We start from the raw sequence: 19351 nt of genomic DNA, 5'->3' as shown, positions 1-19351 counted from the left end.
AACTTTACACTACCGTTCAAAAGTTTGGGTTCAGTATGTTGTTGTTTTTTTTGTTGTTTTTTTTCTAAGAGAATAATTAATTCAGCAAAGATATGTTAAATGATAAACTTTCTATTTTGAATAAATGCTGTTCTTTTGAACTTTTTGTTCATCAAATAATCCTTAATATATATACATTCTGGTGAGATTATATGTATATATATACAGTACAGACCAAAAGTTTGGACACACCTTCTCATTCAAAGAGTTTTCTTTATTTTCATGACTATGCAAATTGTAGATTCACACTGAAGGCATCAAGGGCTATTTGACCAAGAAGGAGAGTGATGGGGTGCTGCGCCAGATGACCTGGCCTCCACAGTCACCGGACCTGAACCCAATCGAGATGGTTTAGGGGTGAGCTGGACCGCAGACAGAAGGCAAAAGGGCCAACAAGTGCTAAGCATCACTCGGGGAACTCCTTCAAGACTGTTGAAGACCATTTCAGGTGACTACCTCTTGAAGCTCATCAAGAGAATGCCAAGAGTGTGCAAAGCAGTAATCAAAGCAAAAGGTGGCTACTTTGAAGAACCTAGAATATGACATATCTTCAGTTGTTTCACACTTTTTTGTTATGTATATAATTCCATATATAATTCCACATGTGTTAATTCATAGTTTTGATGCCTTCAGTGTGAATCTACAATTTTCATAGTCATGAAAATAAAGAAAACTCTTTGAATGAGAAGGTGTGTCCAAACTTTTGGTCTGCACTATATATATATATATATATATATATAAATCGCCAGAATATCTTTGCATATCAGGATATGTCAGAATAGCTTTGAATTATTTAGATTTTTGGCAAATATGCTTTAGAAGCATCTGGCAGTGTGTTTAAGGCTTGCATCAAAAATGAAGATTGATATCTTCCAGGTTTTTCCATCTGTGCCTGATGGTATTAGCTTGACTAAAGCATAGGAATTAATGTACAGTTACCTACAGCTGACTACTACGACATGATGTCAGTTTAGGGAAGTCGTGGCCTAATGGTTAGAGAGTCGGACTCCCAATCGAAAAGTTGTGAGTTCGAGTCCCGGGCCGGCAGGAATTGTGGGTGGGGGGAGTGCATGTACAGTGCTCTCTCCACCTTCAATACCACGACTTAGGTGCCCTTGAGCAAGGCATCGAACCCCCAACTGCTCCCCGGGCGCCGCAGCATAAATGGCTGCCCACTGCTCTGGGTGTGTGCTCACAGTGTGTGTGTGTGTTCACTGCTCTGGGTGTGTGCATTTCGGATGGGTTAAATGCAGAGCACAAATTCTGAGTATGGGTCACCATACTTGGCTGAATGTCACTTCACTTTAACAGCAGACGTAATCTGATATAATAAGAAACCCTCCTCCTCCTTGATGCTTGTGAATACTGTACTTGAGTCATATTTGCTGTGAAAATATGATGTTTTTTAAGAGATTTGAGATTTTTTTTATTATGATTTGAGGCTTGCAGAAGCAGGGTGCCGATGTGGAGGCGGATTAGGGAACAGGATCATGGATCTGATATGGGAAATGAATGTATATGGAATTAATAAATGATGAGGATAAATGGTCTTTCATCCAGCAACACTGTGCCGCAAGAGGAGCCAGGGGTCAAAGACAATAATTCTGCAAACCTGACACCATTATGATGGAGGTCTTGCTCCCAAAACACATGATGGGATGGGATTGTGATCACAGATGTACGCATCTGGGATTAGGTCACCACCTGTTTAAAACAAGCATGAAACATGCTGGAGTTGATGTAGAACTCATTATACTTGTTGTCATTTGTTGTGTGCGATGTTGTAAATGATGTTCAGTTTCTTGCGCTAAACCAATCATTTCACATTATAAGACCTCGATATATCATAAGGGATATCGACAGGGATTCATTTTGTATATGTGCTTTTTTGACTATGAAAGTGACGGTAGCCATTGACTTGCATTTTAAGAATACATGTATAAAGTAAAACCTCTGCTATTCACATTTTTATTGGTTGTTTTAATAATTTAATTGTGTATGCGTGACATTATTGCATGGTTTTGTAAATTAACTGGTGAATCGGTTATTTGAAACGAGTTTTACTGAAACGAACTGTCCAAAAGAATCAGTTTGTAGAAAAGAATCAAACTTTCCCATTTGACTGAAGCTCTGGATTAAAGTTACAATGTTGTAAATAATGTTTCTTGCCCAGACTGATTATTTCTCATCAGTAGATCTCAATATCAGGAGCCACAGATATTATTTTTTGTTGCTTATATATGCTTTTTTCACTTTTAAATCGACGGTAGACATTGACATGCATTTTAAGAATGCCCATGCACAGAGTAAAACATCTTCCTTTCACATCTTTATTGAACATATGCTTTAATAATTTAACTACATATATGTGACATCACTGTGTGATTACGTGAATCAATTATTTGAATCAGATCATTGAAACAAGCTCTCCAAAAGATCCAGTTGGCGGAAAATATTCAGACATCTGCGTTTGTCTGAGCTTCTGGATTACAGGTAATAATGTTGTAAATAATGTTTAGTTTCTTGCATAGAATTTCTGTTATAATTTTAATAGTTTGTTTTGCTGTATGTTTTGTGTGATTTTATTAGGTTTGTTTATATACGTATATATCATCTGTATTATTTTTTTCAGTTTTAGTTTGTTTTAGTTATAAATTAATGTTTCCTTCAAAACTAGCTTAAATAGGTTAGTGTTAGTTAATATTTGTTTTATTTCAAATAGTGGAAATGTTGTTTTTTATGGATTTAGTTTTAGTTAATTATAATAGCCCTAGTTTGAACCAAAGTTAGTGGCTGTTTACGCAAAACATGTTTCTGCAATTGCATTTTATTAATTTTTTTACAATGAATCTCAATATAAACATGCATTTGATGTAGATGGACATTTGATCATTGCTCTTGTGGCTTTTACATTTGAACAGCATTGATCTTAAGATAAATTAAACTTTAAAAACATGTTTCAAGACCTTGTGGTGTATGTATTTATTTACTTATTCATTTTCAGAACTGTAAGATATACACTTGCAGTTATGAGAAAAAAGTCAGAATTGAGAGATAAAATGTCACAGTTACCTTTTTTATTACTGGAAAAAAACTGAATTGTGAGATGTAAACTCAGAATTATGTTATTTTATTTTATTTATTATTCTTGTTGTTGTTTTTAGTGCTAATTATCTGTAGCAGAATTTCATCTAGTTGCTATCAGAGCTGCAGGACATCCAGTGCTGGAGAACAACAGAAAGAGTTAATGAGCATGTTTGAGTGAAACAACATCTTATGCTAATCGAAAGATGTCAGGTCTGCTGTTTGCATCACCATGCGTCTCATGTAGACATGTTGACCTCAAGGTCATGTCTACATTAACATCCATATTCTTTTTATATGCCTCAGTCCTCGTGGACACAAATGTGGATGTCTGTGTTACATAAGCTCATCACAATTGATAGCTGAGACATTATCATCTCAGTCTCCAGGCTATCTCTGTACACGCCCACTATACAGTACAGTTAAATGTGGGATAGAGTCAGTGAATTACTGCATTGAGCAAATGGAGCCATATGCTTCTTTATCCTCTTGTCTGAAAGACATAAAGTTAGCCTAGTGGATGCTTAATTTCTCCTGTGAGGAGTTTTACCCTCCTACATCTTCACCAGCTATTCATTTTCTTTCACCAGCATTTCATTATCACAGCTTGGGTCGTGGATGTCGATTGCCAATGCTTAATTTATTATGTTAATTACAGTTTCAATGATATTAAATGGATCCTTCTTCTTCTGATGTATATCAGTATTACAGATAAATAGTACAGCACTGGTAAATTAGTGAAAATATATTTCCAAGCTTGTGTAAACGCCTGGCATTGTCAGTCGAAAAAGCTGTCAGAAATGTCAAATCCCATCTGCTGAATTCTGAGCTGTTTTTACACACACACATATATATATATATATATATATATATATATATACATACACTCTTCTTCATTTTCCAAGAAACGGTATATCAAGCTCAAGCGTGGCAGTGTGTACTCAGTACTGGCAGTTCTTGAGTATAAATTCTTGTGGAACAGTTGTGCTATATCATGCACTCCCAGAAATAAAGGTACAGAATGTTTGTAACTAAAGGGTTTATTTTGGTACCTTAAAGGTACATATTAGTACTTAAAGTGTGCATGTCAGATCCAAATAATAGAACTGTGTAAATATTACTGTTGGAACGTACCATACACAGTCGCTCCAAAATGTATTCGGATACTTGAAACCCATGGTATGAATTTCATCATATTAGATAAAGAATTTCAAACAGAAATGCTGACATTTTCTCAACTTTATACTATTGAAATCACTTTTAATGAACTGGCCCAAAGGGGATTTTTACTAAATGTGTGAAATCAGCTCCCCTCCAGTTCATGCAGAAACACCACAGGAGGTAGACTGAAATCTCTGAAATCCCATTGATTTCTCCGAAAAGACTTGTTTTTAATGCAATAATTAATACAGTACATTTTTAGAGTTGCTAAAGAGTTCAAATACTTTCGGGCACAACTGCACAACTTTAATGTATTAAATTGCAATATAGTTATACAATATAGTATATTAAATATTTTAAATAATATAAATTCTATTGCAATCATATAATCCTTAAATATATTAAATAGTTACAAATGTAGGTGCAACTGTAATTAAATACGGACTAGCAATATAGTTATATTATATTATATAATATTTAAATGTAATATTTACGTAATATATTTTATATTATATTAGATATATTAAATTATATAAATATGTGTTATATTTATATGTATTTATAATATATAACATATTTAATATAATGTTTAATTTTACATTATTATTTAAAGTCTCATCCATTTTTGCCTAAGTGAAGTTCACCGAACGAAATCATAAGCCACTTTCAATGTATATTTTACCTTATCTTACTCGGTTGATATGCTACTTTTGAGTTATTGAGACTCTTGGGTAACAAAAGTTCAAGTTCATATATATATATATATATATATATATATATATATATATATATATATATATATATATATATATATATATATATTTAGGATGAAGACAAACAATCAAAACATTAAAAAAATAAATCCCTTTTACAAAGTTGACGGCCCATAAGAAATCAACACTGACAGCGGGAGCGCGCCTGAGCTGTGACGCGCATCCTCGACTGCATCGGGCAGCATCAGCTGAAGCGCAACAGTCCCAATCTGCCCCCAGAAGCGCGAGACGCTCGGCGAGAGAACTGGAAACAAACACTATTATTGCAATGGAGAAGAAACTCGACAGCATCTCAGTTCGAGTGGACACGTCAAGTTCATCGAGTGGTAGGACTAAAGGTGCATGGTTATTGTTCCTCGTGCACGTACGTTTCGCATGCAAGTTTGACAAGCTGACGGTCATGTGTGTACTTTTGCCGTTCTGTGAGTGAGAAGGGACTTTATTCGCCGTGTCACTAGGCTAACTGTTACTTTGGCCGGTAGATTTTAATTATTTCTCTATTGTCGTGGCATCTGCAATCTTGTAGATGAAAATCTATATCATGTTTATAGTTTGCAAAGGAACTAGATTGACTGCCACGCGCTGTTTGTTCGCTGTCGAGTATTTTAGTTTTTTATTTTAGTGTTTCAGCGTCTGTTTATAAAAAAATATATAAAATGACTTGAAGCAGCCAAGCAGGTGGGATGAAACTCACTGCCTGCGGACACTACGTATAAAAACTCGCTCATCCTCCACCAAACTACCAACCCTCAATACCGGTACTTACAGCACCTTCTGGGCTTTGCCATCAGAATTCGTTGTAAATGTAGCATTAACTGCTTTATATCAAGTCGATTTGTACTATTAAATATCAAGTCAATCTTAAGTATTAATACTAATATAAATTATAGGCTACTTCTGTCAAAAAAAAAAAAAATACCTTATAGACTTTATAATTTACAGTGCTGGGTAGACTACAAATTACATGAAAAAAATGGTATTCAATAAAGTAATCCACTATACACACAATTTCGGTCATATAATTAGACTACCTTTAAATTACTTTCAGATTAGCCTACTTTTGTTTTAACTCATCCTTCACATTGATTTAAAGGTACAATTTGTAAGATATTTGCAGTAAAATATCCAAAAACCACTAGGCTAGTGTTATATATTTTGTCCAGCTGATTACTAACAATATTTCTAATGTTTTCAACTACTCGTAAATCATGAGAAAATTCCCATTCTAAACAGTGACACGGGGCAGTGTAGTCGCCTGTCAATGACGTTAGTTACCCTTTGTTACCGCCTTTACTGACGTAGAAACCATGACGAGTGTCGTGGACAAAGCAGAAGAAGTGTCTAGCTTGCTTCAAGCAGTTCCTTATTTACTTCTTCTTGCACATTTTAAGGTGGATTGTGTTACTTATTTATGGAACATAATTACTGTTTACAGTCTGCCGCTGGTTCTGTCGACAAGGACAGCTCCCGTTAACTTAAGCGTACGGGCCAACCAAATGACCCAAGAACAGTTTGGGACAAGAGGAGAGAAAGAGCGAGGATCAGTATCGGTGTTGCATTTTCTAGATGTAGAGAGCTTCTTGACAAACTTCAACTAGAAAGACATGCCGATCTTGCTTGTGTTTTACTTGACAGGTGAGTTGTTTTGATTTGTATCTTTACAGAAAATGTATGCTATTATAACGATCAACAAGATTAGTATTATGGGGCATACGCGCCAAACACGGGGCATCGTGTCTCTAGACCCGCGCAAGGACGCGTCTGATCCATAGTCTGATCGCATCTTTGCATTGACTTTGTATGTAATCTACTCACGCAAATCGTTGAACTCGCGTTTGCTATGTATGCCCAATTATTGTGTTTGAATGTACACGAGTGTATATATTTGTTGAACAAGTGGTAATCGTTTTCATATCGTCTGATTGATGGCCGTCAGCGGTTGGGTAGAAGACAACAAATCCCATCATTCCACGCTCTTTCTTAGCATCATCAAACAACGCGATTGTTATTATTTTGGTAGTGCGCCCTCTAGTGGCAGGTCATACAACCTGTACCTTTAAATAAGAATGTAATGTAATGTAAAAATGTAATGTAAATGTTAAATGACAACTATCAAAGTAAAAACATTTTGTGTGAATGTCAGCAAAACTGGAAGAATTTCTGAACGCACATAACGGGCAGGCTGCTTTAGAGAGGAAAATCATAAAGATGAAAAGAGTTAGGGAGAATCATGAATCATTTGTTGTTATTGTGTGAATAATAAATTATCATTAAAAAGTTACTGAGTATTTTAAAATCAAATAACAAGTACTTCATTTTTAGAATCTGATTACATAATCAAAATCAAATGTAATTAGTTACTACCCAGCTCTGATAATTCACAAAACATGTAAATAACACAACTGTTAAGTGCAAAATCATTCATCAAGCAGTGATGCTAAAAGTTCAATTGAATTCTATAAAATGACAACCTGCCCTGACTTAGTTCATGAAAAATACCCATGCAAAGTCTTTCAGTTCTAAGCTGCCTTTATTATATAGTTGACTATTGTGCACACACAGCAGTTATTACAATAACAGCAATATAATGAGCTATATGATGTTGTTGGTGATCAAGTGCATTGAGGACTGTGGAAAACTGATAATTTCCCATAATCTTGAGTAGTATAAAGGATAATATGCTCTCACAGATCACTGAATTCTTGGCATTAAATGTTGGCAAAAAAAATGCATGTTTCCTGTGCATTAACAAGAACTGTACTAATGGTTTGTTGTGCATTAGTAATTTTTATGTCCTGCTAAGACTCCATGCTATTCTGTATTAAATGATAAAGTACCTAAAGCTTGTTTAAATTGAAGCGAACTATTGTTTTATTCAGCACACAACACAATTGCTTCCATTTACTCATCTACTTTACAAACAGTTTGTTACACAGAGTGTTGGTCTCAACATATGTGAATAATTAGCATTTTCTTTCCAAGGGCGATGATGTAGATGTCTTTAAACCTTGAATCTGAGATGACATTAATGCACTTGCTCTCCTAAATGAATCTAAACATTCACACTTCCAAATCCCACATCCGGACAGGTTTATTGCCGTTAGAGAAGTGTTGTGCTTTCAAGGGTTAACTTGTCTTTCAGGGTTGAAATTCTTACGGCTGGTACTGATTCATCTTGTGTGAAAAGATGCCATTAATACAGGCATTAAGGAAAGGTTAATGAGGATGAGGGATATAAAAATGAATGTGACTTATTTTCTGATGCCATTATCTTGTCTATATAATTATGAATATTTTAGCATTTAGATACAATGACCCTAAACAATATTTTAGATAAACTGTACTGCATCATTAGATGTTGTTTGAAGAGTAAATGAGTTAACTAGTGCTTGTAGAAACAAGCTTTAATTTGAAAATTGTGGTCAACATTGAAAACTAAATGAATTCTGAAAAAAGTTTTTGTTTTTGCCTCACCCTCAAGTCTCACTTTTCTGTGGAACACAAAAGGAATTTCTTTAAAGAATCTTCAAAGAGTTTTTTTTTCATACAACAACAGTCCACAGAGACAACATCTATCAAAAAATAAAAAAATAAAAAAATTCATAAATGAACCATAAAGGTGGTTTATTCAGTTCCTGCACTATAGGAATCTTCTGGAACCATGTGATAATGTCATGTGAGGAGCAGACTGATATGGAAGCCGTTTTCACAGAATCTTTTTGAAGCTGTCACATAACATTCTTAATCCTCAGTGACTTCAAACCTGGCATGATGCGACATTGTGACTTTTTTGGAATGTGAACATGAATAAATATATGGATTGCTGGAAAAGAGCTGTATAAAGATTGTTAAAAAATTCTCATTTTATGTTTTATGAAAAAAAAAAAAATAACATTCGGATTGGAAATAACACCAGGACGAATAAATATTAAAATATTCCTTTGAGAAACTTGAAGAAAAGAACATACTTAAAGTAATAGTGGACCCAAAAATGAATATTTACTCATCTTCAAAACATCCAAAATGTAGATGAGTTTGTATCTCTTCATCAGAAATGTTGCATTGCATCACTTGCCCACCATTGGATGCTTTGCAGTGAATGGGTGCCGTCAGAATGAGTCCAAACAGCTGATAAAAACATTACAATAATCCACACCACTCCAGTCTATCAGTTAGCAAATCTGTCATTAAGACTTTATAACTTCAAACCTAAAATATGAGTCCTCTATCAATAATATACTTTCTCTAGTGAAAAAGTCATCTTGTCATAATCGGGAGAGAAAATGCACCGATCAAGAACCGATCAACAGATCAAAAAACAGTTCAAAACTGTGAGAGGACGACAGGAAATGGGCTTTATCACTGGAGGAAGCGTTATTAAAGATTATCGACTCGTATTTGACCAGAAGAAACTGTTTAAGAAAGAGTTAAAATGCCTTAAAGATGTGTTTGTTTCACTTCATAAGACATTAACTGATGTACTGGAGTGGTGTGGATTACTTGTGGATTATTGTAATGTTTTTATCAGCTGTTTAGACTCTCATTCTGACGGCACCCATTCACTGCAGAGCATCCATTGGTGAGCAAGTGATGCAATGCTATATTTCTCCAAATTTGATGAAGAAACAAACTCATCTACTGTACAGTACATCTTGGATGTCCTTGGGGTGAGTACATTTTTAGATAATTAACATTTTTAGGTAAACTAGTCCATAAACTAGTTTTCACTTGGTCATGCAGAGAGAGCAAATTGGTACAAATAAGCCGATAGTGTGTGCCAATATTAGGTGTGTGACAGTTTTACTTTGCAGGTTACATACTGTATTTCTCAAATCCACACTTTTGGAAACGCTGGACATTTGGTTGAATATGTAACTGCTGTTGGTTTGAACCGTTAAGTGCATATTTCCATATAGAAGAGTGAGAGACTGCTAAGCTGAGCATGTTGAATATTTAAAATCCAGAGCAGTAGATGAAACAGTAGTATTGTACATTTGCCATGCATGCCTAAAACATATAATTAGCAGACTCTTGTTTCCAAATGTTGAGGTTTGAAAGGTGACTAATTTTTTTGCTTTATCATTTTCAAAAGGTGCTATGGTTATATTATGTGCATTTGGTGGATGACTCAAAAGGTGTGTTTGCTTTAGCATTATTAAAGATTTTTTTTTTATGAGGCTTCATCTGAAGCCAAAGGTCTGGTTGCCTATTGTACCTCAGTTATTAATGCCTTTACATCCTTTATATACAGTATGCATCATTGCACACATTGATTAGTTAGGACTAGCAGCCTCTGTAGAAGTTTTGGCAAATGAATATCCATTTCTAAGTGTGTTTTTCTCTTTTTTGTGTTGCATAATTAGTGGATGGAACCAAGGACTCGCCAGGTGGACTTTGCAATATCACTTGTGAAAATCTTTATTTTAAAGGCTTAACATTGCCAACCTACAGTTCATAATCAGCATTGCATTTCCATAGTTTTATAGTCTCTGTAAAATAAATGTTAATAAAGGTGCACAGTACAAGACTGAAGCTTAACCTACACCTATTTGTGTGATTAGATCAACAAAATGCTAAACTTTTGGAAGTGTGTGTGTATGCAGGCACAAGAATAAACAATAAATTATAAAAGGGTGCCACAATAAAGAACAATAATAAAATATAATTATTTAATTTATAATTTTATTTAGTAATATGTTTATATTGATACATTTTCATATTTGATTTGTGAACATTAATTATTTTTCAGTAATAATCAACTCTTTCTTTGGGTCGCCACTTAACAGATTCCTTCTTTTTCAAAGTAAGATCCTTATTTACCACTTAACAATGGTATTGGCTCTTACCGAGACAAATTATTTGTCATTAGTGTTTAGGAAGTGGTCTAATAACTTATTCATTCTATTGCACAAAGTTTGGTTGCAAAGCTTTTCTTCCTGGATGGCGATGGTGACCACACAGGCAGCGTTGTGCTCTGCCAGCTGGACCGTCTCCAGTGCAGTAATCTGTGGTGGTGATGAATATACTTTGCCCTGAATCTGTCATGTGCTGGAGGTGGAGACCTGCTTTGGAAGTTGGCAGTGATATGTCTGAAATTCAGAGCGATGTTTGGATGTCTGCAGAGTGCACACACATATGTTCACATCAGTTTCACAGTTAATGCATTTCTGAATCATGTTTTTGACTCAAAAAGTGGGTTATACGCCAGACTAAAAAGTGCCAGTATGAGTCTATGTACTGTAGTACGCTCAGTCTTGTTCCAAAATCAGAGCAGATACATACTAAAATAACTAAAACTAAATAAATGAATATAGACGTAAAAATTTTTACCATTACAGTGAATGGGTGCCGTCAGAATGAGATTCCAAACAGCTGATATAAATGTCACAATAATCCACAAGTAATCCACACCACTCCAGTCCATCAATTAATGTCTTGTGAAGTGAAAAGCTGCATGTATGTAAGAAACAAATCCATCATTAGGTTGTTTAACATTAAAACTATTGCTTTTGGCTAAAATATGAGTCCATAATCTAAAATGATGCTTCCTCCAGTGATGAAGTCCATCCCCTGTTGTCCTCTCAGATCAAAATCCACCCACGTATTGGTTTAGAACAATATTGGGCTGTTTTCAATTGTACATGGTGCTTGATCTGTGCATGTTTCTCTCCTGTTTCATATGAGACAACGTTTTCACTGGAGAAAGCAATATTATGGAGAGAGAACTCGCATTTTAGCTGAAAGCAACGGTTTGAAATGACAAACATCTTAATGATGGATTTGTTTCTTACAAAAACAAAGCTTTTCATTTCATACGACATTCATTCATAGACTGGAGTGTATTATTTTGATGTTTTTAACAGTTGTTTGGACTCTAATTCTGACGGCACCCATTCACTGCACAGGATCCACTGGTGAGCAAATTATGGAATGCTAAATTTCTCCAAATCTGATGAAGAAACAAACTCATGGATGGCCTGAGGGTGAGTAAATATAATTAAAATTGTTGGGGTGAACTATTTCTTTAAAAAAAATGTTGATATCGATGCTACTAAAATTATACTTGTTCTATGCACTTAAAAAGTATAAACTCAACCTCAAAATCCTAGAATTCTTAAAAATTGTGGAATTGCCACCTTAAATACATTTCTGCAGCTTTGAGCCCCAATATATTAATCCACTTCAGTCTTGGAAAACCAAGGATTAATTGCCATGAGCACTTCGCGTCGGTCTCTCGGGCTTTCTCCACCAGGTTTTGATTGTAGTGGAGCCAATTTCTGTTTTTCCCGTCGGGAGCTGGAGCGGTAAGCAGCTGCCAGGATGGCTGCCTGCCGTCGGAGCGGGGCCAGGCGTGAGCGGCGGAGGGGAGAGAGCCCGCATCACAAATAAACTCACTGGGAAGAGTGAACAGAAGGCGTTTGTTTATGAACGCCTGGGGCCAAAAGGAGAACGGACACGCTTCCATGTTTAGAAGCTCCCTCCAGGCTTGTTTATGCCACACATTCACAGTGTCTTTGCTTACTCAGGTGTCATGTCAGCGAGAGCGGCTCCTCAACCACACACTTCAGCATCCGTCCGCTGTGGTCTGAATGAATGGTAAGCTGCCGTGAAAGTCATTGTTTTGGTGTCATCACTTGCTTTTTCCTTAGGAAATTGACGTCTATTTCATTCTCTCCATCTCAAAACCACACATGTGGTCTAAAGTCAGAAAAGTCATCTAAAATCCTACTAAAATCTCACATCACTCCTTACAATAAAGGTTCCAAAAAAGGTTTTCGTAGTTAAAAAGAATCATTTTTGTTCCCCAAATAATCTTTCAGAATGTTTTCAAAGCTAGATTGCTCTCAGTTGAGAACATAAATCTTAAGAACCTTTATCCAATATAAAGATCATTTTGGGTCATGGAATGGATCTATAGGTTTTTAAGGTTCTTCATGGAACTGTAGATACCAATAACCTTTATTTTTAAATGGATAGTTCACCAAAAATGCAATATCTGTCATTTATTCACCCTTTAATGTTGTTCCAAACCTAAATGAGTTTCTTTCTTCTGCAGAGCACAAAACAACTTATTTTGAAGAATGTTTCATAATCAAAATGTCTGAAGGTAGCTATCGACAAAAATTTAAAAATTTCTTATTTTTGCATGAACTATCCCTTTAAGAGATTTCACACAGACAGCTGCACTTTAATTGCCTCCAGTGGATGTATCAATATCATCGATCCTTAGACACTGGTCATAAACTGTATGTTTCATTATAAGTTTCATTGCTCTCATATCGGTCTTTCTCACCGTCCACAGTTTTCAGATTATATCATTCATAACAGGCTATTGTATGATCAAAGATATGACAGGCGTGCAAAGAGATCCATCACAGATCAAACGCAGTCACCGATGCAACTCTCTTATCATCTGAATATATTAAAGCATCACTTTTATATGTTTCTTTTTCTGTGCCCTCAATCCGCAATATTAGACACTGTGTGCTTAAGTAGCATGAGTTATTATTTAAAGGAAGTTTTATAATCCTTTAAGAGTTTAACGCTTTCTATATAAAGTAAAAACAAACAGATACTATTGATATTTTTTTATTGCGTTTTATAAAATCAAGATTTAGAGTCATCAGGAGTGACCTTAGGGACCTTTTATATCAATGCGCACAGACTATTTTAAGCATAATTGCTCTGTTATTCCTTTTCAAAACCATAGCAACGTGACTCATATCTTTACACTTGCACTAGAATTTACCTTGCATTCCTGTAATCACATGAAGTGATAGTAGCGAATCCGAATACACTGATAAACAACACCGACATCTAGAGGGTGAATTGCAAAGCTACGCTGCAGAGAAGCATTTTTTGGTGAGACCGGAGGGAGTACATTTCGGCAGTCATAAATGAGTACAGGCTTATTAAAGTTCTCTCTTTTTTGAGAAAAATGAACCTCAATGCTTTTGGATTCAGACTATTTTATGACTAGGTTGTTGATTCACGGTGCCCTTCAGGGGAAAGCAGTGGGATGGTGTGTATGTATGCATGTGTGTGAATTACCATTTTTTAGTTGTGGTGAACAATTATGTTTGGAGTACAGATGCAATTAACAAAGTATTCAAAATAGAAGGTAGCAAACCATATAAAAGATAAATGTATCACTAACAAGCACCATGAGCAAGTGTTTCTGCTCCTGGAGATCATCCTTTGTGCTTTAATCACCCCCAGATACAGTAAAAACTATATATAGTGCTGCAGTGATGTGTATTTTTATAGGCCAGCCTGTAAGTTTGCATCACCATGGTTTCCTCGACAAAAACCAAATAGGTTTTTTCCATTGCCTTTTGGATTATTTCAGAAAATATGCTCTGTGACCAACAAAGGTTTAAGATCCTTACATGCTATGATTGTCCTTGATATTGTGAGTAAGAATAGTGCAATTACTAACACAAGTCTGTGAATGCGTATAGTGAGTGGATAAGTTTACCCGTTTCGTGTTTATGTCCAATTTAGATTTATTTTTCAAGAAAAGCATTAAAAGGCTGGTGTAACTGGTGTATTTTATGTAATGGAATTAAATGTTAAAATATCTTGAGCTTGTGCTAATAAAAGGGATTTATCCAAAAACTAATTCAACATTAAGTACTAAAATACTAACTCGTCTCTGGGATTTTGCTATTCTATTGTCTAGGTTCATCTCACTTTAAGTCTGCCATGACTTTAAATCTTAAACTTAATTATGGTCAAATCGGCTAATGAACCTTCCATTGCATTATATTCATATGTATGGAATGGCAAATTTACACAGCAAAGGTGGCACAGTAGCACTTTTGTTGTCTTTCACACAGGAGTGTTTAATGCTGCTCAGAGATGGCAACATGTAATTGCAATTGCAGCTGTATACTTTGATACTAGGAGCTGAGGTGGTCAGAGCAATCATTACTTAGACTGGCTTTTATGAGCAGATACAGAGCAGGCTTGACTTGTGTAAAGATTCATTACAGTGTTTCCAAATGTCTTCAATGAACAGTAGCCAAAGCCTGTTTTAGTCGCTAAATGTCGCTATAGATGATGTCGTGCACTAATTAGCATAGGCTATTCATTACATTGGCATGTTGTATCAGCTCTTTACAATTGTTGCCTATTTCTATTTTAATACAGCCTCATTCATATTAAAACTGTTCTGATTTGAAATAAATCTCACTCTGGGCGACTAAATGATGTCTATCGTTAGCAATTGGCTAATAAATTATTATTATTTTCTCGCCACTGTGTGTGTTCGAAGCTATTATAACATTTGTGTCTTCGAGGCTATTATAAGATTAGGACAGATATATTTTCACTCGCTGAACACTGACTGAGCACTTCATAGTTCTCTCTCCATCAAGCGATCTGTACTGTTCACTTCATCTCAAAGGATGCACAAAAGTGCACCTGTATTTGCCGAACTGTAAACTCTGTGTGAAGGCGCTCGACTTGTCGTCGCTCACACATGCACAGAGAGAGAGAGAGAGAGAGAGAGAGAGAGAGAGAGAGAGAGAGTGTCAGCCCTACTTGGATCGACACGCTACATGTAAACCATATTCTTTGTTGTCTTCTCCTGTCAAAATAACGTACATTTAGAATTATTCAACTTTTTTGAACAAACTTTTTTGATCAGTTCGACCGAACACAGAAAACGTGATTAATATTCATGAACCCAGCAGCTCATCAATTAGTAGTGAATTGTATATTGTTAGTAGAATTAGTACTATTATCTTTAATAATCATTAATATAATCTATTACTAATATTATTATATATTTTTTTTTTACAAAAATCGTGAATGATCAACAATTTCTTAAGCATCACCACTAGTCTTAAGTTCAGTTAAAATGACAAATATGCATTCATACATGGTTATCAAGTTTTATTATGCTGTTACGTTTTTGTTAAGATTTTTTAAATACTTGAAAAGCTAGTATTGTTTAGTGTTTGTTTGAAAAAATATATTCAAAATGCATTTACAAATATTTTTTTTTTTTTTACTTCGAGCAGAATGCTTTATCTGAGATAGCAGATATGTGACCCTGGACTAGAAAACCAGCCGTAAGTCGCAGGAGTCTTTTTTTAGAAATAACCAAAAAAATAACTTTGTATGGGTCAAAATTATCGTTGTTCAAATTAGGATATTGAGCAGATATTAAGTCATATCCTAACAAACCGTACATCAATTAACAGCTTATTTATTCAGATTTCATATGATGTATAAATCTCAATTTCAAAAAATTTACAATTAAGAGTTAAGTTTTGTGGTCCAGGGTCACATATGTGGTTGTGTGGACTATTGATTTCTGTAGAACAGGATTGGTTTCATCTTCAGATCAATATAGGTTTCTAACTAAAGAGCAGTGATGGCTCAGTTAGCTTGCATTTTCATTTTAAGTCACTCAGCACTAAGTGAGCCATGCCATAAACTTTGTTGGTTTTATTTGGTTAATATCTAGAGTGTCAGAAATGCATCATACTACCCAGTCTTATATTGTGTTCGTTATTTTTGTTCAGTTTAATGTATTTGTTGTTAGAAATCTCTGTGATTAATCAGTCACATTAGCTCAAAATAGAAACAGCAGAGCAGGGGGAGGATAATGATGTTGTGAAGCTCTGGAGCTGTGATTGTTTTGTATTACCAGATTTTTCTCCGCAGGCTGATAGATCAATCTTTTTAATGCACCTGTGAATTTGAACTTCCCTGTGTGAATTCAGGTCATTTTGTACAGAGGACAGATCGCAAAGTTGGTTTGAAATCCACACCAGCTAATACTCCTCTATGCACTGAATGCTGCCATCGACTATGTAAAAAATATTCCAGAAATCCAAGTAATTCAGCTGATGTGTAAATATGAATTATGTGCTCTGGTGTGCCATTATCAAAGACATGATATGAGGAATGAATGAGCTGATTAAAAAACTGCACACAGAGACTAAAACTGAATTGAAATGAAGGGCAGGAGGGGCATCGAAAGTAGTTAGAGAATAAAGAATATGCATCATAGTTTATTATAAATATTTTACAGCAGTATTATCGTTACAGCTGCGCTGCAAAAATTTCTTTCTTTCTTCACCCAATGAAAAATTTCCATCAAATTGTCATCATTTTCTGACCCTCAAGTTATTCGAAATCTGTATGACTTTCTTTGTTCTGTTGAGCACAAAAGAAGATATTTTGAAGAATGTTAGTAACTAAACAGTTGACGGTAGCCATTGACTTCCATAGTGTGGGGGGAAAAAATCAAAAATACCTTGGAAGTCAGTGGCTACCATCAACCATCAGCTGTTTATAAATCAGAAGAAAGAAACTCATACAGGTTTGGAACAAGTTGAGGGTGAATAAATGAAGACAGAATATACATTTTTGGGTGATCTGTCCCTTTAATCAGCATTTTGTCTTGTTGTTTATAAAAAAAATCTAACGAGATACAAGCAAGCAATACATATATAAAAATAAATACATTAAATAAAAAAGTAAATAAATAAATATTTATTTCTTTAGATTATTTATTCATATTTTACGTGCTGTCATAACCTAGATTAAGAAAGGCTGTTAAAGTATCAGCTATTGTAACAACTAATCTTAAAACAGAAACTGTATTAAGTCTGACCAAAGTTCATATTAAAGTATTATGTTATGCTTTATAGTATTATATTATAGTACTGTATTTATATTTAAAGTAGTAACTGATTACTGGTATTTTGAATCTGAATTACATAATTAGATTCCAAAAATGAAGTATTTGTATTTACATTATATTACATTTTAAAATACTCATATTCAGACTACAGTTACATTTTTATTGATTTATTTGACTTATTATTCACACAATAGCAATAAAATATTAATAAATTAGCAAGAATTAACAATAAATTCACTTCATGTTGTTAACAACAAATGTAATATAATGTTCTTTCTCTTTGTATTTTTACATCAGTATGGTACAAGATTATTTTATCAATGTGACAAATGACTTAGGTCAAAAGTAATCAAAAAGTAGTCAGATTATATCACCCAAAATATGTTATGTAATGGATTATGTTACTAACTTCAATTTTTGTCATGTAATTTGCAATCAGTAATGGACTGCACATTTTTAGTAATCTACCCAGCACTGGAATATTATACATGCTTTATACAAATTTAAGCAGACTATTGATTGTAAAATGTGTATGTAATCATTATTCTACAGCAGGATCATGCGTGTACATCATGCGAGTATCCTCAGTACAGTCGGCCTTGTTGATTTGTGTAAATGCCGCACGCTGAGTGATTTTATGGGATGTGGGGTCCTAAATGTTGCTAAATATGGCAACAGAGCAGCAGAGGAATGTTTGCGTGTGTGACAGCGAGGGCAGAAAATGACAAGTGTGTGTGTGTTTGTATTTCTCGTCAGAAAAGTATACTTCCCATGGGTCCAGCCCTGGGTCCTGTGTGTAAAACATCCATCATTGACATGAATGATCATGCCGCTCTCTGATTGGCCGCTCTCGGGTGCAGATGCTGATGATGTTTCGCTGTCCCCTCTTGAGAGAGGCTAGAGCCCACCAGCAGACAGACTGATCATCGGGAGTATCTCTCGTCCTCCCCTCCCCTCCTCTTTTCTCTCACGAAATAAGAGCAAGCATTCAGTAGCGTGAAACCTGAGCATCTTTGTGTAGCTGTGAAGCCACCGAAGGTTCAGCAGCTCTTCTAAGCCCAAAAGGTAAGGAAATACTCTCGCTGGAGGAGGGAGTGCAAGACTCTTTTGCGGGTTCAATTAAGACAGAATTAACTGTAGCCTTAAACTAGAACGGGAGCTTTTTGTCTTGTATATTTTGATGTATTTTTTAGTGTTTAGAGGTTAAATTCTCACTAGTTGCTTTTTACATAACTATATATGATGCAACTATATATAGAAAAACAGAATAGTTTTGTTTAGCGTTATATATTGAAAACCTCGGTAGATTAGTTATTAGTGCAGAAGGTTCGATGACCGAACAGAGCCTCTCAGCCCACTAGAGAAAATCTGAATTATTCCTGACTCTTAGGAAGTACAAACTACATATGAATGAGAGTGCATCGTTTTAACAGCACCTACTGGATTTTAATAATAGTTGTAGTGTGACCATGTCGGCCCCTGTCAAGAGGACTCAGTGGGATGAAGACCTGACTCACTTTCGTAAGGATCACAGCTTTTCCAAGAAAGTGCTGCTTAACTGCTGTCTGGTCAGGCGGATCATCTCCTGGGCTTCCCCTAACCAAAAAGGTAAGTCACTCTTCAAGATAAGTGG

The 19351-nt window shown here is 35.2% G+C and overlaps 1 protein-coding gene across 3 annotated transcripts in view; it reads left to right on the top strand.

The window, feature by feature from the left end:
- The first annotated feature begins 5225 nt into the window (after window positions 1-5225).
- The window catches only part of LOC132110822 (Kv channel-interacting protein 4-like), a 224235-nt gene continuing 210109 nt past the window's right edge, over window positions 5226-19351 (top strand). The window contains exons 1-2 of one of the 3 annotated variants that reach the window (XM_059517803.1): window positions 18486-18783; window positions 19175-19326. In XM_059517803.1, coding sequence (XP_059373786.1) covers window positions 19188-19326 — 139 coding nt within the window. In that variant the 5' untranslated portion in view covers window positions 18486-18783; window positions 19175-19187. Of the gene's footprint in view, window positions 5396-18485; window positions 18784-19174; window positions 19327-19351 lie in introns of those variants that run through there. The other 2 variants (XM_059517840.1, XM_059517822.1) reach the window with 2 other exon arrangements.

The sequence above is a fragment of the Carassius carassius genome, chromosome 2, assembly GCF_963082965.1.
Source record: "Carassius carassius chromosome 2, fCarCar2.1, whole genome shotgun sequence".
NCBI lineage: Eukaryota > Metazoa > Chordata > Actinopteri > Cypriniformes > Cyprinidae > Carassius > Carassius carassius.
The sequence above is the reverse complement of the archived record's forward strand: the minus strand, read 5'-3'. Positions and strand labels throughout refer to the sequence as shown.